At 40.9% G+C, this 24,892-nt stretch overlaps 1 protein-coding gene across 2 annotated transcripts in view; it reads left to right on the top strand.

Moving 5' to 3' along the window:
• Window positions 1–13,326, top strand: part of trrap (transformation/transcription domain-associated protein) — a 95,468-nt gene extending 82,142 nt beyond the window's left edge. For both annotated transcript variants that reach the window (XM_059324373.1, XM_059324372.1), the window contains 6 exons: window positions 1,996–2,221; window positions 2,431–2,648; window positions 4,876–5,060; window positions 6,429–6,632; window positions 8,622–8,816; window positions 12,186–13,326. In XM_059324373.1, the coding sequence (XP_059180356.1) occupies window positions 1,996–2,221; window positions 2,431–2,648; window positions 4,876–5,060; window positions 6,429–6,632; window positions 8,622–8,816; window positions 12,186–12,470 (1,313 nt within the window). In that variant the 3' untranslated portion in view covers window positions 12,471–13,326. The remainder of the gene's footprint in view (window positions 1–1,995; window positions 2,222–2,430; window positions 2,649–4,875; window positions 5,061–6,428; window positions 6,633–8,621; window positions 8,817–12,185) is intronic.
• Window positions 13,327–24,892: the final 11,566 nt, after the last annotated feature.

Below are 24,892 nucleotides of genomic sequence, written 5' to 3'. Positions count from 1 at the left end.
ATCGAGGCAGGTGAATTGCAGGCAGAGGGATAGCGAAATAGGGCCACTCCGAAAAGAACATTGGCTGTTTTAGAGGGCTTATTTAAAGTATTAGGAGGTCTCACTCTGGGAGAGATTGAACGGGTTTGAAATGGCAAGGCCTTGCAGTTTCATGGATTCATTATAACAGGCGGCACAACAGGGTGTACTGAAATAGGAGAGTTAGGTGTGTGTGTGTGTGCGCATTCATGTTACAGAGATGTCCTGGGGGCTTTACTCTAAAATGGAAAACCTGCCTGGCTCACTTCCCTTCCTTCCGTTGTTATTGCCACAGCTCATCACAATATGTTGTGTGCAATATGAGTTGTGACTTGAAACAGGAATTTAATACTTTAAGACTCTCATTTTTATAGCTCTAATTTAATCAGCTCCCAGGCTCCACCAGGGAGTTTTAAGTCGATAGAGCAAACAGTTCTCCTTGTGCTGCCAGCCTGCAATGAATAACTTATCCATGAAGTTCCCTTAAGCAAGGCACTTTACACTGCTGCAGTCAAGTGGCCAACAGTGCAACGCAATATTTAAAACGGACATTACCCAGATGTGAGTTTGTGTAACCACTGTCCTCCCCAAGGCCATCATTGTAAAAAATAACGGGGTGTTCTTTGTCTGTGTTACTGTGTAAAAAAACTGTAAAGCCAATACCCCAATCTCACTTTAATGAATCTTAACCGTTTATGGTTTCAAACAGGCCTTGCAACATTGAAATGTCATCTGACCAATAAGCTATGAAACGTTATTCTCTTTGATTTTATATATTTCTGTTTTTACCCCTTTTAGCATTTTATGTTAGGCGAGGTTACATAGCAACATATTTGTATTTATAGCAAAGTCTGGGAGCATATTGCTGCAGGGGAGGTTAAAGGTCCAACACACACAAAAGCACACCTGGGAGCTGCCCACTAATGTAACAGTCCTGTAATGTTGGCAGCTGAGAGCAGCTCCACTGGAACAGTTATGGGGGTTAGTGTCTTGCTGAAGGGCATTTTGAGGGTAGTTTATTAAGAAGGGGAAAGTGTCACACATTGACTCCTGTGTCCTGACTTTCATTTGGTCACTTTTGAATCACTGAAAATCTCCATTAGCTTTTATATATTTGTTGTTTTCTTCTTTTTCTTCTTTTATTCATTGATACTAAATAATTAAAGGAATTGTTTTTGATGCGGTATTTATCCATAGTCAGTCTAATCAGTAGATGGCAGGCAGCACACATGAGTACTGGGACGGAAACAAAGCAATGTATTCCTTTGGATGGGGACAGCAGCAAAATGTATTTTACCCACTTTAAAAAAAAAGGCCACTAAAAACAATATACGTTTAAGTCTACTTTATATTTCGAATACTTTAAATGCTTTACTTTACAGCCCTGTTTAAGTTAGCACTGGAGGAACACAAGCTGTTTTATGCTCTCATCAAAGCCACCAGACTCCTTTGACAAAAACAGTAATTTCAACTCAAGGAACACAGGAATTGCTGATCTACTGCTGCCTCAATCACTTAGTTTGTTTTATTCTGTGACTTTGTTGAATTTGAACTTAAGCTCTAAACACAGCAGTTGCACAATAGCACCAACGAAGCAAACGATTGGGGCAGCAGTAGACCAGCAACCAGCAAGAGTTCTGTGAGGTAAAATGACTGTTTTTGTTAAAGGAGTTTGGTGGCTTTGACAAAGCATGGAATGGATTCAGTTCCCCCATGTTACTTAAACAGAGCTGTTTGATGGCTAAAGCAGTAAAAATGTGGTCAGCTATGGATAACTACCTCAAACATCCCACTTAAAAAAACCCTGAAGAATCCCTTTAAGTCCTACTGGCCTTTGTTAGTTAAGTCATTTAATGCACAAGCCTTCTTCCTTCTTCTGAAGACGGAGGCACTTGACGTGTTGACATATTGATGAAATAATAAGACCAGTGCTATCATGAGATTCTTGTTGTTACAATAACTTTTCTCCCCTTCCAGACTTTGACTTCAGCGTACCAGGCTCCATGAAGCTTCACAATTTGATCTCCAAGCTGAAGAAGTGGATCAAGATCCTGGAGGCCAAGACCAAGCAGCTGCCCAAGTTCTTCCTCATTGAGGAGAAGTGTCGCTTCCTCAGCAACTTCTCTGCACAGACAGCCGAGGTGGAGATCCCTGGGGAATTCCTCATGCCCAAACCGACACACTATTACATCAAGATTGCAAGGTAGAGGTCTTTATTATTACATAAAAACTTCTCTGAAAAAAAGACTTGGTGAAAATGTTATAAGAGATTTATCCACGTGTCCTGGGTATGGATAAAACAGAGAACGGACAATAAATATGCATGGAAACCACACAAGAGAATTGTACCCACATATCATTACTCCCACGTCGTTTATCACTTCAGCTTTGTCTCTCTGCGCCTCTCTCCAGGTTCATGCCCAGAGTGGAAATTGTTCAGAAACACAATACAGCTGCACGTCGTCTCTATATCCGCGGCCACAATGGAAAGATCTACCCTTACCTGGTGATGAACGACGCCTGCCTGACCGAGTCGCGCAGAGAGGAGAGGGTCCTGCAGCTTCTCCGCCTCCTCAACCCCTGTCTGGAGAAGAGGAAGGAGACCACCAAGAGACACCTCTTCTTCACCGGTAGGGATGTGTGTCTGCGAGCATTAGGTTAAAAGGCTGATTTCTTTTAGATGGGTGCCTTTTGGGTCGTAGCATTGTTTAACCCATTGACGCCTAAAACGCCTGTAAAACCTCTGGGCGATTTTAACCCCTTAACGCCTGCTGTCGCAAATATGCGACAAACCGTTTGACTCAGTCAACCAGCCGAGATAGCGTCTGCATTCCCCCAATGCCGGTTGAATACCTGCTGTTGCAGGTTTATATAAATAAACGAGGGTGAATAAATAAAACATTGTTTTTTCACTGTTATATTACTGTGTTATTGTTATCCTATTATTGACCATTATGCCTGCTGTAGCAAATTTGCAACATACCAAATTGACCCCAAATTGACCATTATGCCTGTTGTCGCAAATTTGCAACATACCAAAATTTCTATTTATTTTTTGTGCAAAAGTGAAATTAATAATTTCAACATTATTTACCATCTACTTAAAGGCAAAAACACACATAAAACATTTTTTTATCTACAGCTATATAAATTCAGGCGTTAAGGGGTTAAAATAAGCCCCTAAAACCTAAAGTTTTTCTGGAAATTCAACAGAAGTGTCAACTCTTCTACTAAATAATAGATTTTTCAGCCTCTGTAGCAGATAGAAATGAAATTCAAAAAGTATTTGAGAGCTTATACAAATACTACAAAACGACGTATCCGCTTTCCAGGCTTCAATGGGTTAAATAAAAAAAACATTAGTAATAGGCATAAAATTCCCAATCATTATAAGGCATTTATTGCTCTCTAAAAGTAATTTTGAATTCAACCCAGCCACGAACAACTTGTACCTTGTGTAAATATGTATATAATAATGAATTATATATAGTTTGGTGTCCCATGTTTAAGATCACTTCTTCTAAGTAGAATTTTTATTTTGTAACATTCACCATTTTACTGCCAAGTAGATAATGAGAACATAATTTAACATCAGCCTATGTATTTTTAAAAAAAAAATATGCATTGGGATTTGATTAGGCTTTTTTGTTCTCTCAATATCCTGTAAATTATACACACAGTTCAACAAACATTAACCCCTTTTTTTTCCCATCAAAAATTAATAAAAATCTATCAATTGACACTATCACATTCAAATGTGATATACAGGGTCGAATAGGAGTGGTTTGACCATTTGTCAATTAATATATATTATATATATATATTTGTTTTTCCACAATAATACGAAGGCACTTTTTCTATTAATTGATGGCTTTATAAATGTATTTTGGGGTTTACTTTAATTGAACACTTTTGAAGGTCTGAGGATCTTAAAGGGATCCCGATTTAAGGAATCACCCTAAGAACAGAGAGACAAAGGATAAAATTTTCACTAAAACTATGTTGCAGCTACTGTTTCATGATTTTATTGTAAAATAAAAGGAGACGGTCACTGCCAATTGATGTCAGTGTACAGCAGCATGCACGCGTCCGAGATAATACATGTATTTGTTTGTCACAGACCTGATTAGAGCTTGCTGTCTTCGAATATCACAAACATATGGTCATCTCCAGTGCTGCTGTACACTGAGATCAATTGACAGTGACCGTCTCCTTTTATTTTTATTTTCTGTCTGTCACTTTCTCACTCACACACCACACACACAATTTCAATTTGCCTTCAAGCACTATTTCCTCTCCTGTCGTCCCCTTGTGGTTTGCCTCCACCCAGATGTTTGCCCACTCTCCATTTATGCACTTGATTGGTTTGTTTAAGGGGAAATATGTACTGGGAATTCTACAGTCCCTTCCAACCCATTTCCTCCCAACTGAAAAGCTTGGTATTGATTTGATTTGGGTTGTCGGTGTATGTAAATGTTTAGACTGCTTTCACTGGGCGAACCATGCAGAGCCTTTTACCTCCTTTGACCCTGCGTGGTGTTGAGCCATGGCACGCCTTCAGTGCAGCTGTTTCCCAATTCTGAAGTATTTTAGTTGTAGGTTTCGATGTGTGGTTTACACTGTGGTAAAACAGGGACTGTTTGCTCGTGAGTGCAACCAAATGTTTACAGTTTGTGTCACTGACTTGGTTGTTTTCCTCTCTCCCTACCTCCTTCCATATTACCACTCTCTCCTCCTCTTTTTTCTCTTGGGCTTTCCTTCATCTTATTTCCTCTCTCTGCTCTCCCCTCCACATCTCTTCACCACCTGTATCCTGTCTTCTGTCTCTCCCTCCCTCCCTCCCTCTCATCTCCCCAGTGCCCCGAGTGGTGGCAGTGTCGCCTCAGATGCGGCTGGTAGAGGACAACCCTTCATCTCTGTCACTGGTGGAAATCTACAAACAGCGCTGTGCCAAGAAGGGTATCGAACATGACAACCCCATTTCCAGATATTATGATCGTCTGGCTACTGTGCAGGCCAGAGGCACGCAGGCCAGCCATCAGGTACGGAGACAATCATACAAACAGATCTGCATACAGACACACACACACACATGTAACATAGACAGCTTTGGTTGTGCAGCCGGACACAATAGTGACCTCAGCCTGCATTGATATGCCTGGATGATTGGATTGTAATTAAAGCTTTGTGCAGCCACCTCACATAGGAAGCATTTTAACATGTGAAATCCATGTATGAGTGAATAAAAATAGGGCGCCACAGGAATGAGTTCTTAAACCCAGAAGTAAGTTAGCAATATAGCACCTTGGGTTCTGTCCTCTCAAACTCAATGAGGATTTTGAATGGATTTTTGGTTAGATGGCTGAGAAGGTCTGTGGTTACCCCAAGCTTAAGAGATGTTCACGTTTTGTTGTACAACATAAATTTGTTGGTAAATAACCCCACTTGTGAATTTTGGCGTTTTTACGTGTCCTTAGCGGTTGCTAACAAGTGGCTAAATGAGACCACAGTGGTTATTTGGGACATGTCATGTTTTTCAGTACTCTTGCAAACTCTTGTAGATTCTAGATTGGGTTACTCTACAATTTATTAGGCTACAGTTTCGCTTGTCAAAACCGTTAGCATCTGAAGCATAACACCAGTGACGTTCAAGTCATGCGACAGTGGTGTAGTTTGCTTCAGCATAACATTAGCCTTTTACTTCTGTCGGCTGCATTAACGCTTCAAACATCATAAAAGTGGTGTTTATTTGTGAAGTTTATCCTGCTGAACAAAACGCCTAAGCAACAGAAACATGTGTTCGCCACAGAGCTTATTTTCTGCAGTGACCCAAAATCCAAAACAAAAATCCCATAGGTGAATTCTGATTAGACCCCATGGCGATGCTAATTCCGGGATGGCCAACAAAAATTTAATTTGCTCTCTATTGCGTTTATGGTTTTTATGTGGGTCATTTAGCTAAGATTTAAGAGAATTTTTTCAACATGTAAAGGAACACTAAATTTGAAATGACCATATCTGGAGATACATGGTTTTCACTGGACAGGGATGCTTTGCTCTTATTGGGGGCTTTGTCTGTGATGGTCAGGCAAACTAAATTCTGAATCCAGTCTACAGATAACAGATGTATTCTTCATTAAAACACACGAATCCTTCCTGAATTCACTACTAGCTGTGTTGTCATTTGGTTCTGAGGCGAACTGTAAAATGATGGTGGTTGTCTTGGAGACTGATTATCACAGACTAGTGTAGACAGTCTTGATGCATAAAGATAAAATCAGCCAACTGTTATATAATATACATTATATCTAACTATCACTATTGCCAGCTGTGCTAGAACATGCATGCAATGCCCAATATCTGTTGGAACACAGCCACCTAGCTAACCTCTAATACCTGTCTCTTTACAGGTCCTACGGGACATCCTGAAGGAGGTGCAGGGGAACATGGTGCCCCGCAGCATGCTGAAGGAGTGGGCTCTCCACACCTTCCCTAACGCCACCGATTACTGGACCTTCCGCAAGATGTTCACCATCCAGCTGGCCCTCATAGGTTTGGCCGAGTTCATGCTCCACCTCAACAGGCTCAACCCGGAGATGCTGCAGATAGCACAGGTAGGAGACTCATTCAAACACGCCTGACACTCTGTCAAGGGCGAGCGCCATTCATGTGACAGGAGTTAATTCAGTAGATATACGCTCTCATAGATGCATTAAGAGATCACCATCGCCGTCTCCATATCTGGCCGTATGAATTACCATTCTCCCCCCCGACATTAACGCTATCAGTCAGCCAGCCGATGTCAGTGCGAAGGATGTTTTGACAGAACGTTATATTCAGTCCCTCTGCTCTACAGCTATCAAAGACGTTTCATTTTGAAGAGGCCGTGTTTGTGTGTGCGTGCGGCTGCCTCTCAATCCACGCGTGTCTGTCTGCCGCTCGGGGTCCGCAGACAGCTTTCTCAAAGTCATTATTAAAGATGATTGTGTCAGTCGGCCACCCCACCCCTCTGATCCTAATCGGCCTTTGCTGACAGGCGTTCCTCCGGGCAGCTAAGCGCTGGTATTAAGCCCCCTCTCTGCCTGTTCCACTCCGCAGATCCCATTAGACACAGCAGGATTACGGGACGGAGAGCGTACGCACACACAAACATTACACACAAACAGAGAGAGAGTGCAAGGACAGGACATCACAGCCGTAGCATTGTGCCCCACCCTTGCTAAATGGAGACCTTAAAGAGCTTCAATGAGTGATGCTTCAATTAAAAAGGCACTGGTTTGTGGCATTCATCAGGCCGTAATTCAGCCATACTTTAATCTTCCTACACCTTTTTTCACAAGACATCTCTTCGCTTTCATAATAATCTCCCCATCTCCTTTGATATTGTTGCCATTTGCTGTGAAAATTACCAAATTTATGTCATTTCTCACACTCAAGTTCACAGCCCCAAGTCACTACGTGCGACACGCTAATGTTGCGTCATCTCGTTCACACCAGCCTGAAAATGAAGCCATCGCTGGCCACTAGTGTGGTGATTTAGCATTCTGAGCGCTGCCTCCACAGCCAACTGTCTGCGGGCTTATCTGAGCCTCCTGGGGGTTGCTGGTGTCTCAGCCCACTGCCTTGAGGCCCTCCGCTGGGGCCTGCAGGAGCAAATGACAGTAGGGGAGAGCGAGGGAGAGGGAATTAAGGAGAAGGAGGAAGGGAGGGAAAGAGGCGAGACAGAGGAGGAGAGGGAGCACGAGCTGGAATGAAATGCTCTGCTATAAAGCTGTCAGAGCCACTCACCTTTTCATATAAGGGAGCTTATCTTCCCTGGAATGGCTGCTCGTGTAGCAGTCCTCTCGCACATAAATGCGGGCTTAAAGATGAAAACTTGGCTGTATATATTTAAGTCAGCGGGGAGCGGCGGGGGAGAGGGGAGTGGGAGTGAATTGAGGATTATAGATGTTCTGCTGCTGATAGTTTGACGTGTTACTGTGTCTGGGGCACGCAGATCAATAACTGCAGCCATTTCGTCAGTGTTAGCTTGTTTTGTAACTCCCCTAGCATTTCTGAAGAAGAGTTATTTTCTTGCAGGGCTCATGTGGTATAAGGACTATGGAGAATACAGGGATATATGTATATATGTTTTCTTTAATTGGTGGTGGTTATATCTCCTCCCTCACATACAGTACAGGCCAAAAGTTTGGACACACCTTCTCATTCAATGTTTTTCCTTTATTTTCATGACTATTGACATTGTAAATTCATCAAAACTATTAATGAACACATGTGGAATTATGTACTTAGCAAAAAAGTGTGAAATAACTGAAAACATGTCTTATATTCTAGTAAGCAAAGGGTGGCTACTTTGAGGAATCTAAAATACAAGACATGTTTTCAGTTATTTCACACTTTTTTTGTGAAGTACATAATTCCATATGTGTTTATTCATAGTTTTGATGCCTTCAGTGAGAATCTACAATGTAAATAGTCATGAAAATAAAGAAAAACGCATTGAATGAGATGGGTGTGTCCAAACTTTTGGCTTGTACTGTACACATTGTGGTGAGACTACTGACTCATTCTCTAACAATCTTTACTCTGCTCCATGTTTTCAGGACACAGGAAAGCTGAACGTCTCCTATTTCCGCTTCGACATTAATGACGCCACAGGCGACCTGGACGCTAACCGCCCTGTCCCATTCCGCCTGACGCCAAACATCTCAGAGTTCCTGACCACCATCGGCGTCTCCGGCCCGCTCACAGCCTCCATGATCGCCGTGGCACGCTGCTTCGCACAGCCAAACTTTAAGGTAACTTGTTGCTCTTAAAATAGTTACGTCCTTATAATTATCCTGTGTTTTTATCTAAACTACAGCCCAGAATAATATTTTATTTGACATTTGAATATAGGGAGTAAATATAGCATACATGACATCCTTCAGCTCATTATTTTGTTTGAATGGCCAAAGGCTTGACCGTTTCCACTCTCATCAACACCGTGTCCAGATAGAGCTGGTTGCTGATTTCAGCAAAAGCTGCAATGGTTAATCCATAATCGAGTAGTTGATTGTCAGAAATATTATTTTGATAATCGTTTAATAGTTTAGGTAATATTTCCTGAAAAATCTGATTTTAGCTTCTCAAATATGGAGATTTATTGCTTTTTACATCATATTAAACTAAATATCTATGGGTTTTGGACTGACCAACCAAGACTATTAAAGACATCACCTTTGAGTCTGAGAAACCGTGATGGACTTAAAGACAATTAATTGATCAATAATGTAAACAATTGTTAGTAGCAGCCCAAACTTTGATAAACCCCGTGACTGCTGCCTGTTCTGCATCAAACATCCGACAGACAAAGTTAGCAACTAGTGAGCATTTACCAGCTTAAGAGACAGAAATTTTCTTCTGGACCTGGTTGAGACCAAAACGGAGCTAGGAGGAGACTGAATATTGGACTATTCTCTGCTGATTGTGATAGGTGATAGTGTGTCAGTATTGTTTTTGCAGCTAGAGACTCTTGCCTCCAGGTGTCAACAGAATTCATTTTTGTAGGTTTAAGAAACACATCTTTAAAACATTGTGTAAAATGTGCCAGTTTTGTCATGACGATATTGCATTACAATGCTAAAGTAAGAATATTGAACCAAAGGGGGCAGGTCTTGACAGGGTTTAAGGTGAATTGCATTTAACCCATTGAAGCCTGGAAAGCACATATGTCGTTTTGTAGTATTTGTATAAGCTCTCAAATACTTTTTGAATTTCATTTCTATCTGCTACAGAGGCTGAAAAATCTATTATTTAGTAGAAGCGTTGACTCTTCTGTTGAATTTTCAGAAAAACTTCAGGTTTTAGGGGCTTATTTTAAAATCACCCAGAGGTTTTACAGTCGTTTCAGGCGTCAATGGGTTAAACTGCGAGGTTCAAGTGTGCTGGCAGCATCAGTGAGTGTTAATGTCATTCTGTCATGAGGACGCAGCGGTTTGTTGTCAAATTTGAGCTCCCGCTGAGTTCTCCAGATATTGCTTAGCAATTAAACTTAAATAAACCCTGAAAGGAACTTCAACCAAACAAAAACAATGCTATGAAAGCATGAGCAGTCAGAGGGTTGTATAATGTATCTACAGCAGACCAGTAATGACAGCCATGTGGTGTCTATGTATAGGTTTGGCTCATACTTTAAGTCTGACTGATGTGGAGGGAGCAGGATCGCTTAAGATGCGAATAAACGCAACATTCGACCATATAAACTAGTTAAGACTGAGTGCCAGAAGCTAGTGGTCAAAGAATATGGACGTTTCCAGGGAACACAACAAACATAACAATCATCCACTCAAATATATTGAAGCTTGAAACCATATAAAGACTTTGGGTGTTTAGAGGACGGGACAGTGTGTACCTAGTTAGGTGATGATTGCGGGTGTTGTGGCCCCATCATGGTTTAGATGGTTCTGTATCACTGTAATGAGCTGCTAACAACACCAAGAGATTTCCTCAAGGATTATTGACACACCCTTAATTGGACTTAACAGCTTTGTGTTATGCTTGAAATTGGCAGTGTCTTATATAAACTGAGGTTTGATCATGTTTCAGAGCTTTTATTCCCATGAGGGAATAAAGCATGGCTTAGGAGATTGACTCAAAAGATTGGCATATTTTAACACATAATTGAGAACTTCAAGTAGATGCTATTGTTATCAAATTAGCTAGGAATCTTTTTGGCAACTATAGTGAATCAGCTGCCACCTTTATTAAGTTGTTACACTACAGAGCTATGAAAAGGTTTGTACACCAGTTCAGTTTTAACTAGTTGGTATTGCAGCAAACTAAGTTTTTTTTTTTTAAAGAATGAGAATTTGATCAAAACACTACTCACAAAATGCACACTTCTGGCACTTTCAACCTCATCTTTTGGTCAGTTTGCTCAGTTGTCATTTTAAGTGTAAAAATTTGGTGACATGGATAGAGAGCACAATCCCTACCTCTCTTCAAAGATAGGCTTTGGTACTAAATACCATCTCCATCTGCAGAGCATGAAAGTTGTGGTTAAAAGCTCTGGAAAAGTCAAGTAAATAGACCTTGAGTATAGTTTTTTAGTTTGTTTGTTTTTGGTCTCATTTCAAAGGTCAAAAATTAACTTTACCACTATATGGGAATTATCCTCTTATTTTCTTGCTGTCAAAACTGATTGCAAGTACAACCCTGATTCCCAAAAAGTTGAGAAATAAAAATAAAAATTTTATCAGTTTGAACACTAAATAGCTTGTCTTGGCACTGTATTCAGCCATGTATAGGTTGGAAACAATTTGGTAATTATTCTGATTTTATTTATTATTTAACAGCGTCCCAACTTTTTTGGAATCAAGGTTGTAAGATAAATGAGTTATAAAGCAAATGGATAAAACAAAGTTAAAATTATTACTTTTTTCCAACACTTGTGTTATCAATGGGATGCTGTTTCAAGAAAATGAATAAATCACATTTTCTTAAAAATATTACATTTTATTATGAAGTCATGTGAAATATGACCACAGACATTTAGAGTTTCATTCCAAAACCTTAAAAGAAATTTGAATGTAAAAAAAAAAAAGAAAAGAAAGTAAAACAGTCATTTGATACAACCTGAAAGAAGTGCTAAAAAAAAAAAAACTACATGGTTACCTGAGAAATATCTCTAAATATGATTACTGGTTGTTTTAATTAGGGCCCGAGCAGGCAACGACCTGCGAGGTCCCTATTGTATTTCGAATGATTATTCTTTTTGTTATTATTATTTTTCTCGTGACGAAATGATCGCATTTTTCAATGCCTGAACATACCCCAAAACTCACAAAACTTTAAATATAAGTCTCACATGGCGAAAAATTGTATAATCTATTGTCATCCTGAATTTTCACCACTAGGTGGCGCTATAATAAAGGAAAGTGCGTTTTGGCTAATAACTCCCACATACTTTATCGCACATTCAAAAATCCACAAAAAAAAATCCACAAAAAAAAAATCCACGCGTTCACTGAGTTGTGCTGAATATAAGTCACGCCCTCTTTCGCCTAGAGTTTTTTTTTCCGCAAATATGCGAAATGTCGCAAACCTACTTTTTCGAACTCCTCCTAGTGTTTAATTGTATGTGTGATGCTTGAAATTCACATCTTCCTTCCCTCTGTCTCTGATAGGTGGATGGCATACTGAAGGCAGTCCTCCGTGATGAGATCATAGCGTGGCACAAGAAGACCCAGGAGGACACGTCCATGCCTCTGTCCCCGGCCGGCCAACCCGAGAACATGGACTCCCAGCAGCTAGTCTCATTGGTCCAGAAGGCTGTCACGGCCATCATGACCCGCCTCCACAACCTGGCTCAGTTCGAGGGAGGCGAGAGTAAAGTCAACACCCTGGTGGCTGCAGCCAACAGCCTGGACAATCTGTGTCGCATGGACCCGGCGTGGCACCCCTGGCTCTGAGAGAACGCAAAGGAGGAGAGGATGGAAGGGAAAGTGTTAAATGTTGCTCTTCACTGTAGCAGAAGCCTGTTGGACATGTTGGACTTTTCCTCTCTCGAAGTACACAGAAGTGGAATCAGTTGGAAACAAAGACCCTGACTGTCACATTGATAGTCAGAACGGGGTCTGCCAGTATACATAATAGTTATATCTGGACTCTTTTTATCAAAACACAATGTCTCCTTCAACTTCTATTTATTTTTATAACTGAATGACAGGGACTTTGTTTGTAGCCAGTTGCCCTTGTCTGACAAGGCTACAATACAAATGTTTGTGAAGGTATCATAATGAGCCACTCACTCGAGCTTATAGGATTTTTTTTTTATTTAAGAGATGGGGAAAACTTCTGTTGTTTTCTTTCGCTGTATCTGTGTTGTATTTTGAATTTAACCCCACCCAGAACAGCCATTTGTCCTCTTAGATTTGTATTTAAACTGAAAAGATGTGTAGCTTCTTTTATATTCCTGCAGAATGAGGAATTTTGTGAATCTGTGAAACAAATAATGCTCTTTATTTTTATTTTTTATTTTTTTGTTGCCTGAGCTTTATAAATATCAATGACTATTCCAAAAGCCATTTTACTTAATATTTCTTTTGTCTTTCCATCAGTCCAATGTAACAAAGTAAATCTTCAGGGTTGGTTGACTTTGTAATAAGCTATGACAGCTGAAGTGCAAATTTGTCATTCCCAAGCTGGCTGTGTATGCATTCTTCTCCCCTTTTTGTAAAGGTACAATGCTGTTTTTCAACAGAAGTATAATCTCTTTCCCTGTAAATAAGCATTTTGTTTTAATAAAATGCTCTTTTTTTAAGTAACGATGCTGTTGTTGGCACTTTAATGGTAACCTGCAGAGTGTTTTTTAAGCTGTATAGAAGAATAATATCAACCAATTCATCTAAAAAAAGAGTTTAAACTACAATACCATAAAGAAAAACTCGCACTTAGTTTTCTTCCTGACTTGTTTTTTTTTTTTACCAGTTATAAAACAGCAATAATAACCAGTAATCCCCATCTGCGCCTCACTTCTACTGCATCACTGTCAGAGCCATAATCACCCTGAAGGACGCACTCCTGGATATTATTGCGGTAATAACTCATGCTGTGAAATGACTCCAGACGAACCGTTCTCTGACGTTAAAAAGTCTATTGCCGTCATCCTTGCGGTTCACAGTTAGTAGACATTTATGGAGAAGCATTTCAGCGCAGCAGTGTTGAATCAAAGTGCTGCTCTGTCTCGTGGAGGTACAATAACCTTGTGGTCATTCCCTCCCTCTGGTTAGAAGGTCCTGTGGAGGTGTGTTGAGGCGTTTCTCTCCTCCCCTGGTGTTTGATTAATGCGTGCCAAAAGATCTCCGAGTGGGCTGGCCTCGCTTGACTTATACACACTGTCAGCCAGCCCGCCTGCACTCGTAAACAAAGGTTATATCTCTGTTCGCCTCTACACAATCCACATACACAGCCTCTGCCTCTCAGCATGTTTACACACCATCTCCAACATTTCTCTTCCTCTCTGATCCACACAAGAAAAGGAAACACTGTTTTGTCTACAAGTCTCAGCAGCTGGTAGTTTCCAACATTAACCTCCGACTTTCATGAAGTGTCTACTCTTTACTCCTTTCTATTCCTTGCTAGTGTTTTCAAGAGGCTGCGGTGCTTTTATTAGGTGCACGTGCAGGAAATACCCATGATACTTTGTACAAATGCTTGACAGATTGTTTTTTTCCATCTCACATTTGTCTTCACACTGAATGGAAATGTTTACAAGAGAATTCAAGCCGTCTGGTTTCCTGAAAAGGTGAGTCACGTCACTCTGCAACATCTGACATATAAGATACTCTTATTATTATGAGTACAAATCATGCTTTGAGGGGGGAAAATATGAGACCATATTTAGTCTTTGTGGATTTTGGTTATTGCATTACCTTAAGCATGGTCTTTTCATGGTTTTAAAGGCGGCATTTCAGCTCTGCATCTACAAAACAACAACAAACAAACCCTCAGAGGAACTTCTTTTAAAAATTGCAATTTTTACTTCGTATGTGGAGCTCTCTTATTTCTAGGAACTCAACATCAGAGTTAACCAACTGCAGTGAGGGAGGGCCTGGCAAGATGTTAAGCCCTGAAAAGGGCTGAACCTTCTGTATGATTAAAAAAAACAAAAACATTTAAGGAATAAAATGTTACTTTTGGCTGACAGTGGTGGTCAGCCCTTCACAGGGGTATGTATGTGACTGAGTGACTGATCACACTTCCTACGTCCTCTTCTACGTTCACAATGTGTTTGTTTCCAAACATGTTGTCATTGGCCTCTTAGAGACAGTGCTTTTACTTCACACAATTCATTTCAAAATAACTCACTCCTTGAACGGAGATGTAGCGGTCTGTGAATAATGCACTGGCGTTTAAATACACGTTTATACACATTTTACAGGAATACTTATTGACATTAACTATTCCTGTAACACATTGCTCGCAAAATCGCATTGACCAAATGCGGTCAGCCATATACTAGGTTTTAACCATAGACTGTATAAAATATTATTTATTTTTAACCTAGTTTGTTTTCCAGTTGGAATCGAATTATCCCAATAATTCCGACATCACATAAATGCAGCATATCATCTGCCGTCTCTCGACCAATCAGGGGAATGCGTGTCAGTGAGCCTGCCAGTGATTGGTTGAGCACATGGGGAGGGCGGGGCCCGCGGGCCGAACCTAGTTCTGTGTGTAGCGGCACGAGCTGACAAGGAGGGCGCTGTTTCTGTGACACGTTGTGACAGTACTGTGTGTGGTGTTTATCGGTGCCATTTTAAATTGGTTTACTAAACCAGTTAATGCGAGGACTTAACTCTTGTATTCATAAGTGAAACGTATCAGTACTGAAAAACTGGTCAAACACCAAGAATTACAGTAAACCGACTTCAGTCATACTAACATTAGCTAACATGCTAAGCTAAACCTCCCGCCTCTAGGAGCACAACAGAAGACCAGCAGACCCACATCCCGGAGCTGAACAGGACTTCATTGTTGACCTGCTTTGTCTCCTTATAGTACAATAAGAATTGCAGTAACAGTAACCCACAGGAGCCGCTGCCTCTCAGTCCTATGCTGCTGTCACCGCTGTGTCTAGTTAGCATCCGAACATTAGCTGAACTGAAGGTGTTTTTCAGCCTTAAATTTTGGTTATACCTGGCAGAGATTTTTGGAACGGAAGCTTAAAACAGCTTGGTTTAATAAACGGATTAAAAAAAAATTAAACTGGCCACATGGACATTTATAAACACTTTGGACCCTCAATGAGGGTCTTGATCTCAATCCCAGGGCGCCAAATCAGGTCTGGAAGGAGCAGCACCAACTCAAGGTAAAGAGTTTCAACTGCCGAAAAGCAGTTTAACATAATTTAGCATTGTTTTGTTTTTTTTTGCTTTTGTGGCAGCATGAATTTGTCTGTGTTGTGTGCTGTGCAAATTGTGTTTCTGGACCGGTCAAAATATTGTTGATATGCTATTATTATTGTTATGGACCTGTGCTTTTGCATGTTTTTGTCTGCTGTGTGCAACAGGACCTGATTATGGCAGTGCTATTCATTGTCATGAAAAGTAGCTTAAACCACAGTAACATGAGATGACTCTGCATTGCCATGTTCACAGTACTACAATTATTTTTGCTCACAGCTACACTATTTTGTAAATCCACACTTACTTCCTGTGGTGACTGTGATTCGGATTGTGATTGTTTGTGCTTGTACCCATACACTTTCTGTTTGTATTTAATTTGTTAATTATAAATTTACTAAATTAACTGTGCTTGCCTTAAACGAAACATTTAGTAACAAGCATTTTGAATATGTGGCCTATTAGCCCGGGATCATTGGATGTCTGTAGTAGTAGTAGTAGTAGTAGTAGTAGTAGTAGTAGTAGTAGTATAAGTATATTCATTATTGTTTGTTGTGTCATTTTCACTTGCTATAAATACACAGCCCCCCTTCGCTCCCCCAGTCACAATTCTCTGGCACCTCTGCTGCTGGAGTTTATCATTTTACTGACTCGGCTGACCAATTTGTTCCTGGACACAATCTTTTCCCCATCATAGTGGTATCAACAGAAACCATGCTGACCCTGTGACCTGGAACCAATGCCTCTCCAGAAAAGAAGAAATGACAGTTATGTCAAGTCTAAGACCAAAGCATGATGGAGGGATTTAGTTTCTCGGTGAACAGAGACACATCCAGTGCGTTTTGTTCAGAGTCCTTTTGAATGATTGTGTTTGAAGTTCTGGGTGCCCTCTGTTGGGACAGGCATCCATTTCACGCCTCAGGTGTCTGTTCCGATTTGAGAGAGATTAGGTGAAATATGAAATCCACAACACACACATGCCCTCCCCGTAAGATATGTCATAGCTTGCCTTCTGGGGTCTTTTCTTGGCAAGCTGTGACTGCAGCAACCCTACCTCCACCTTTTCCTTGTCTTTTCCTTTTCCCTTTGCTTGATATGAGCGAAGTGGAGGCGAAGGCTTCACCACCCCTCACCACCCCACTTCAACGCCCCCCCTCTCTAGTAGCGTGAGAGGAGTGGAGGTGATTGATGTGCTCCGGTGGGAGTGGAGGTGTAGAGCCTGGATCATCATCAGCCGTGGCACAGAGCAGAGATCTCGGAGGACACACCAAAGCAGGAATAGATCCTGGCAGGACCAGATGATGAAATCTTCCCCCTCCAATGATCCTCATCCCCGCCGGAGGATGGCTGAAGGGGAAAGAGGAGGAGGCAGGGCTTAAGGGAGGAGCAGAGGAGGAAGACTTTTTCAAAAACTGTCCGTTTGCTTTATTTGGCAACTAAACTGCCATATTTCTCAAGAGATGCGTTCGGATACAGTGGAATGAAAACTTACAGAAGACATGCGAGTACACAGATCAGTGCTCAGCTCTTGTATCATTGAGTCTGCTGAATCACAGAGAACAGAGGTGAAAAAGCACTTTACAAACCCTAATCCACTTCTTTCCTCTCTCAACAATTCATCATTCAAGACCAGGAACTCTTTTCTGTTTTCACAGTCAGCATCCAATTATACATCACATTGTATCAGGCCTCGTAGCGCAGTAGGGGGAGACGCTTCTTTGTATCCTCATGTAAACAAACAGTATTAATCAAATAACGATTGTGTGCGAATCTCTAGTCTGGGAAGCAACACATCTCATATCTAGCAGCTGAGGATTTGTTTTGTTACACAGCGAAGGAGTCCCATTAGGACTTCTAATGGCATTTCCACTCAGAGGAGTTGAGCTCATTAGTTTGGTGTCTAAAATCTGCCATTATGATTTTAATTGCCCAAGCTGTACACAGCAGTACGGGGAAGCAATCAAAGTCACTCCTTTTTTTCCTTGGTTGACACAGATGCAGCAACTCATCAACAGCTCACATGCTGATTTAAATATGTGCTGATACACTTTGTGTAGACGGACAGCGCAGGGGTTTAGAGTGAAAAGGGCTTAAGTGACAATTTCAAAACTTTGAATGATTTCATATTTAGTTCAACTCATAATGGAATCATTCCTTTTTAACTGTGCAAAAGTAATTTAAGTAGAAGATATGACTTCCTGGGTGGTAATGCTCCAGTTTCACTGCAGGGAACTTTCCATTTAAAGCTACAATTCAGACCTTAAAGGAACAGTTCAGCATTTTGGGAACTACACATATTTAGAGTTAGATGAGAATTCAACTTCCATATCTGTAAATTTAAGATGACAGCTAGCAGATGGTTTGATTAGCTTAGCGTAAAGACCGGAAAAGGGGGAAACGGTAGCTTAGCTCTGTCTGAAAGCAGCAAAAATGTATTTATTTTAGTACCTCTAAAGTAGCAGTTTTTCTGTCACCATCTTGTTTGTTTTTTTTGGAGCTAGAAGTGACCATTCTTAGACAACAACACAAAGTGCACAGGTTGCCATGCCTTAAAACATACCCTGCTTTATCATCTAGTTTAGACTAAATGGGACCATCATTTCTAAACAGAACATAATGCTGTATTGAAGAAGACTTAAAACTAGTGATTTGGATCATAAACTCTTTAGGAAAATGGTTACTGTGGTAGTAAATCAAGTGGAAAGAAGGGTAATTTTCTCATGAACCTCTATACGATAAGATTTTTTTTTTATTCAACCAGTGGAATCGCCCCCTGCTGGCCATTAGAAGGGATTTCTCAGAAGCAAAGCTGAAATAATTAAACATTTTGGCCATAATATAAACCTTTATGACCGTCGATAGCCCTCAGCCCTGTGATGGTCAGGTGACCTGTCCAGGGTGTAGCCCGCCTCTCGCCCAATGTCAGCTGGGATCAGCTCCAGCCCAGTGATCCGAGTTCAGATAAGCGGTTAAGGAGAATAAATGATCGATAAAGTGTCTGGAGACTCCTATGTTTCTCTTTTGACTTAACTATTGAGAATATATCATTTAAAAACCCGTTGCTCCTCTTCACTTCTCAACCCTATCGCAACACCCTGGGTTGATGATGTCATCACATGATTGAACTGAAATCAGGATGAAATGACAACAGCGACACCATTTATTCTTCATTGTTGTTTATTGCTTGTTGGCAACATCAGCTGTACTAGAGTGTGGAGCAGTAGAGCGTGATTAATTGTGGAGTACTCTTGGCACTGAATACCATGCTGAAGTGGTATTAGGGTAAGTGTGCACAAGTGTTGGTTAAGTGTATTTCACATTTTAAACATGGGACACTCATTGTAAGTACATCTTTTTATAGCTAAGCGCTTTTTTTACTGACATCGTGTATTTGTTCTAGTTGTATTTGTTCACATTACTCGACAAGTTATTGTCTGTGCAGTATACTGTACGTAAGTGGGTTGCAGGTGAACAGAGAGAAGCGTCCAGCTTTGGAAAAGAACATTAAAGTGAGCTTAAAGTCCTGACTAGGACAATAATACATGAAGTATGAATGACCTGAATACTGTTTTAGTTCTGTGCAGCAGTACTTTTCACTTTGATTGTACTTACTGCACTGTAACACCACCCACTCGTTCTTTTCCATTCTTCACTTTCTTTTAACTAGGCTCTAAGCCTGTTTCCTGCTTAAATCAAACGTTGTTCTAATCACACGAGTGGCTGGCTGAGTGGTGTTCACATGATTCCTGATGTCGAGCAGCATTTAGCACATCACAGCGCTTCAGAAATCAATTCTTGTGCGGTAGGGCTCGGTGAGAACCTTTCTGCTCCCGCTGCACACATTGATTCAGTGCTACGTATCTGGAAATGTGCCGGCTGTTGTCAATGTTGCTGCGCGGCGAGATCAAGGAGGGTCTGCAGCCAGCAAGTCAATTCCCAAAGATGGATTTTGGATTTGGATAAACAAGGAGGTCTGTCAGTAGGGTATCTAATGATGCTCCACCCTGAAATGACTCCCAGGACCAGTTGGTGTAGCTTCAAAGTACTAATAATTACAAGTCTCTCGCTTTCATGAATTCAGATGCTACACAAGTACTGTAGAAGAAATATTTCTACCTGCCTGCTTTCTGAACTATTGCACCAGTTTTAGATATTAAAGGGACAAAAATACATACTTTTTCTCTTACTTGTAGTGTTATTTATCAATCTAGTTTTGATGTGCGTTGCCATGCGTCTCTCAAATAAAATGGATCTAGATGGCACTTGACATGTGGTGCTCAAAGCAAATATATTTTAAAAACTGAAAAGTCTTATCTCCATCCCAGGAGAGATTACTCACTCAGGGGAGGCCCAGAGAGCAACAGCCCAGCAGAAAGGAGGCACAGGTGGATACGATGCAGAGTCGGGTATGAGGAGGATGATGCAGCCTGCTAGTTTCATGGCTAAGCTAAGTCTAGTACGTTTCAATGTTAAACATTGGCATGCTAACACACCCACAGTGATAATGCTAACATTTAGCAGATATAATGTTTACCATGTTGTTAACCATCTTAGTTAAGTGTGTTAGCATGCTACTGTTTGCTAATTAGCACTAAAAACAAAGCTGTTGCTCATGAAAAGGTCATTTGTTTTGCTTGTAGGCATATTTGGTCATAAAGCGAAGCATGATATAGTTGTTTTTATCTGGTTACACCTCTAAAAGAAAAGTTAGGGTGAACCAAAAGATTTAGACCTCATGGTGGCGCTAAAGGAAAGGTCAAGAGATCACCAAAGTCATTAGGACATCCTCTGGAGAACAGGAACTACTAATTCATTGAAAAAGCCTCTGCAATTAAGCAACTGATTTAGTTTAATTTAGTTTTACCTCCATTCAAATATCAAAGATGTATCGGTCTCAAGGATACAAGCTCATATCTGACTCATGACCACATTCACATTATATTTCTCCCCATTAACTTTTATAGCATTGAGCAGTGTTCTAATAAAATTTAAACATCACTCGGTGGGTATTCTATGGTTTCTCCAGCATAAACTAAAAAAATTAATCAGGTATATTTCCCAGGTGATGAGATAAATTTCACAGCTTTTTGACTTGAGTGCAAAGTAATACAGAGAATATATAACACATGCCAGCAGGAATAAGTCAGCGAACTAGTTTTATTTGAAGAAAATTCCACCCCCTGACACTCATGCTGTTATGATCAATCCATTCCTGGAGTTATTCTGTGATGAAGTGTTGTAATATACTTTATGGTGCACCAATTTCCCGCAGCCTGCCTTATCTGCTTCTACTGAAGTTAGAGATTTCCCACCTTTCCCAGAATCACTTTCAACAGCAACCTAACCATATTTGAAAGTGTTGCAATGATCTAAACACAGCAAAAGCATTCGTGATTGTGATGGGTAGCAAGAGCTAAATAATATTTTTCAGTCGAGGAAAAGTCAGTGGTGATTGTTATTCACAATGCATCTTGACTTGCTTATTAACTTTAGTCCTCCAACAAGTAGCTGCATCCACCTAATGTGTCCCTGGTCGAAATCATTCCTTATTAGATGTGTCAAATGAAAAGCAGCAGAACTGGAGTCAGGAAATTCTGCTCTGGTCGATTGAAGACACTGCTGGTGGGGAAATTGACAGCTCTGTGTCTTGGGTAATGGATTTCTCCCTCTCAGGTTGTTGGGTGTTGGCGAGAAGAAAAGAACTTTATATGTTTGCGAGGCTTTGAGGCCAGAATTTAACTTGTACCATTGATACGTTTGATATAATCACACCTTTAGCCACACCAGCAGATTTAGGGCTCTCGTGGAGAGAAGATGTAGCATGGTCAATGTGCAAGCGCTTCAAATCTGCATTCTTTCCAATGGCCAGCAGGGGGGGACTCCACTGGTTGCAAAAAGAAGTCTGATTGTATAGACGTCTATGAGAAAAGAACCCTACTTCTCACTTGTTTTATTACCTCAGTAAACATTGTCCCAATGAGTTTAAGGTCTCAAACTCTTATTTCAAGTCTCCTTCAGTACACCATGATGTTCATTTGTAAATGTTGTCCCATTTAGAGTAAAATAGTTGGTAAAGCTGGGCATGAGAATACCTTGAACTTTGACACTTTCACAATGTGTTGTTCATTTTCTAGTTTACTGTAACATTTTGGTCACCTAAAATGTCTTGTACTGGGTTTGGTTGTACTCCACGGCGATCAGAAGGACTGTCATGAGATATTGTGCAGAAATGTATTGTCCCCAGAGGATGAGCCATTATGACTTTGGTGATTCCTTGACTTTTCATCCAAAGCCATGAGGTTAGACATCTTTTGGTTCTTATGTCTCAACAACTATGGAGTGGATTGCTATGGAAATTGGGTTACATATTCTTGTCCCCCAGAGGATGAATTTAAAATAGCTTTGATGATTCTGTCACTTTTCATCTAGCGTCCTCATCAATACATTACATTATTACATGTCATTTAGCAGACGCTTTTGTCCAAAGCGACTTACAATAAGTGCATTCAACCTGATGGTACTAGACATAGACCATAGGAATCAAGTAAGTACATAACTTCAAGAGCGAACTGTCATTGCTAAAGGAGTGCTATATGTTACAGAAGAAAAGAAGAGAAAAGAATAAGAGCTTTTTTTTTGTGACTCATCAGTCACTATTTCCACTCGTCCAGCACTTTGGTTTGTAACCAAATACCTGCAAAACGTCAGGTATATTCTGTGTTTCATGCTATTGTTAGCATAATGAGTACTGTAAACATTGTACCTGTATTGTCATTGTCAGCATGCTACTTTGGCTGCATGTCACTTCACCTGTGTTTGGCCTGATCCATGGGAATAGGGAGAATAGAAACAACCAATGATGCCTGGAAATGCGAAGTTACAGCATCTCAACCTGGTGGATGTTTTTCTCTTGGCGTGACTTGTGGGGTTCCTACTTCGCCTGCAGCTCCTGTAACCGCTTCATCTCTAATAAGGCCTTTAATTGCCCGCCATCATGGCTTTGTCATGGACATGGCCAGCAGCAACAGAGCCGTCTCCCACCAGCGCTCCCATCCACCCCGAGCCAATTAATGATTCTCCTCCTAGGATGTCCTGATCAGACCAGGCAGAGAGCCGCTCAGCCGGGCTGACAACTGTTCCCCCGCCTCTCTCCCTCCCTGCCCTCCACCCATCCATCCATCCCAGCATCCTCAGCACTCTCCCTCTCCTCTGCGCCCAACCGCGTGATTTAATTTGTTTGGTAATATCAGGATTGGCATGTTCAGCCCAGCTTCACTCCAAAGTGAAATTGGACAAGGGCATTGGAGCCTCACCATGTAAAACTGCCTCACCTTGACAGCTGCTTGAGTGGGCAGCGGATTGCAGTGGAGAGTGGAGGAGGAGGGAGGAGGGAGGAGAACGTGGTGGGGGGATGAAGGATGTACCTGAGAGGAAGGCAGACACCAATTCACTTCTCCCTTTTCCACAGGGGAGTTTTGTGTCAGGAAGGGAGCCAGCTATGAAGACGGAAGCTGTTTAAAGTGGAGACAAAGCACCAGGTGCTACTGGGGGACCAATCTGCTCCACAACAACGTGCTGGAGCCTGTCCAACCTGTCCAATCAGCTTCCAGAGAGACTCTGGCAAGACAAGCTGTCGCGTGTGATGGATCTCGCTGTAATTTGTCACATTTATTTCGTCAACTCAGATCTTCAAACTCCGTGCTTGATTGTAGAGATCACAGATATGTGCACAAGAGAGCTACTTATTTTTTTATGAACAAATTTTTCAAATCCTCTTGAAATCCACATTGCTATTTATTGGCAAAAGTTCTTCTTTGTGGCACTCTCTTTTTAATTCTCTAAAAGCATGCCAAGCATCTTTTAAAGACTAATTTCCTGTGATTAAGGAACGTTTACTCTGAGCATTTTAAGGACAAATGATTTCCAGTAATTTCCGATGAAATTATTATCCTTGTGTTGTTAGTAGTTATCTATAAGAATAGTTTGAAAAAGTATTCAACCTGGAGGCAGGAGGCAATTAGCTTAGCTTTGTGTAAAGACTGGACGCAGGGAGAAAATGTTCATGGTGGACCCTCCAGCTGTGTCCTCTCAGTGAGGTGTCTGAGGCCTTCCTGCTGTTTGTGACATATTCCCTGACGTGACTGCAGAACCTCATTCAGCCCAAAATGTTTTAAAAGTGCAGCAGGAAAGAGGCACTGGTTCTACTGGAACAGAGAGGCTGAGTGAGCAACACGTGTGTGCAAGCTTGCTCTCCTTTTGCTTGTGTGTGTGTGTGTGTGGCTGCAGCAGCTGTTATATTTATACATATCTGCGTTGTCTGTCTTGGTGCTGCTTTATTCTGCTGTTAGTTCTTTTCTATACGTTTGAGAATATATAATGTATGCAACTAAATAATGCTTGTTGTACCCGCTGCGGTGTCCAAAGCACTTATTATTTATTGTTGCCCATTTCTGTTTTATATTCTGAATTTTGCCTCTGTAATTGTTGATTCTAGTAAGGCCACACTGACGAAGACGACTATATGTATATATAATTGATAATCAGTTTTGTGCACACTGCTGCAAAGTGCTGCCTATAGCAATTTAATTTATTGTCAGTTTAGACATAACAGCTCTTCTTGCTGATGTTCTTCCTGGTGTGTGTAAGTTGACATTTAATGCAATTTATTTTTTGTAGTTTAAGATGTCCTTTCATTTAACAGTAGCATCATATATCAGAATTTTTTTGCAAAGTGAATCATACACTGCACAAATTCTTAGGCTCACTGTTTTCCTCACTTCTTTCGCTCTAGCTACAGACCAGCAACTACTTTAGCTGAACATTTATTATGTTCTGTCCAGAGGTTGCGCTAGAGTTTTCCGTTGTGTGCCATTTTGACAGACAGGTTCATAAAAATTCTGTCATAATTAGGCCTGTCATGATAACCGATATTTTAGGACGATATATTATCACAGAGAATATCACGATAATCGATATAATTGTTGATG

Source organism: Centropristis striata, chromosome 21 (genome assembly GCF_030273125.1).
Source record: "Centropristis striata isolate RG_2023a ecotype Rhode Island chromosome 21, C.striata_1.0, whole genome shotgun sequence".
Taxonomy (NCBI): Eukaryota; Metazoa; Chordata; class Actinopteri; order Perciformes; family Serranidae; genus Centropristis; species Centropristis striata.
This window is presented reverse-complemented; position numbering and strand designations above follow the sequence as displayed.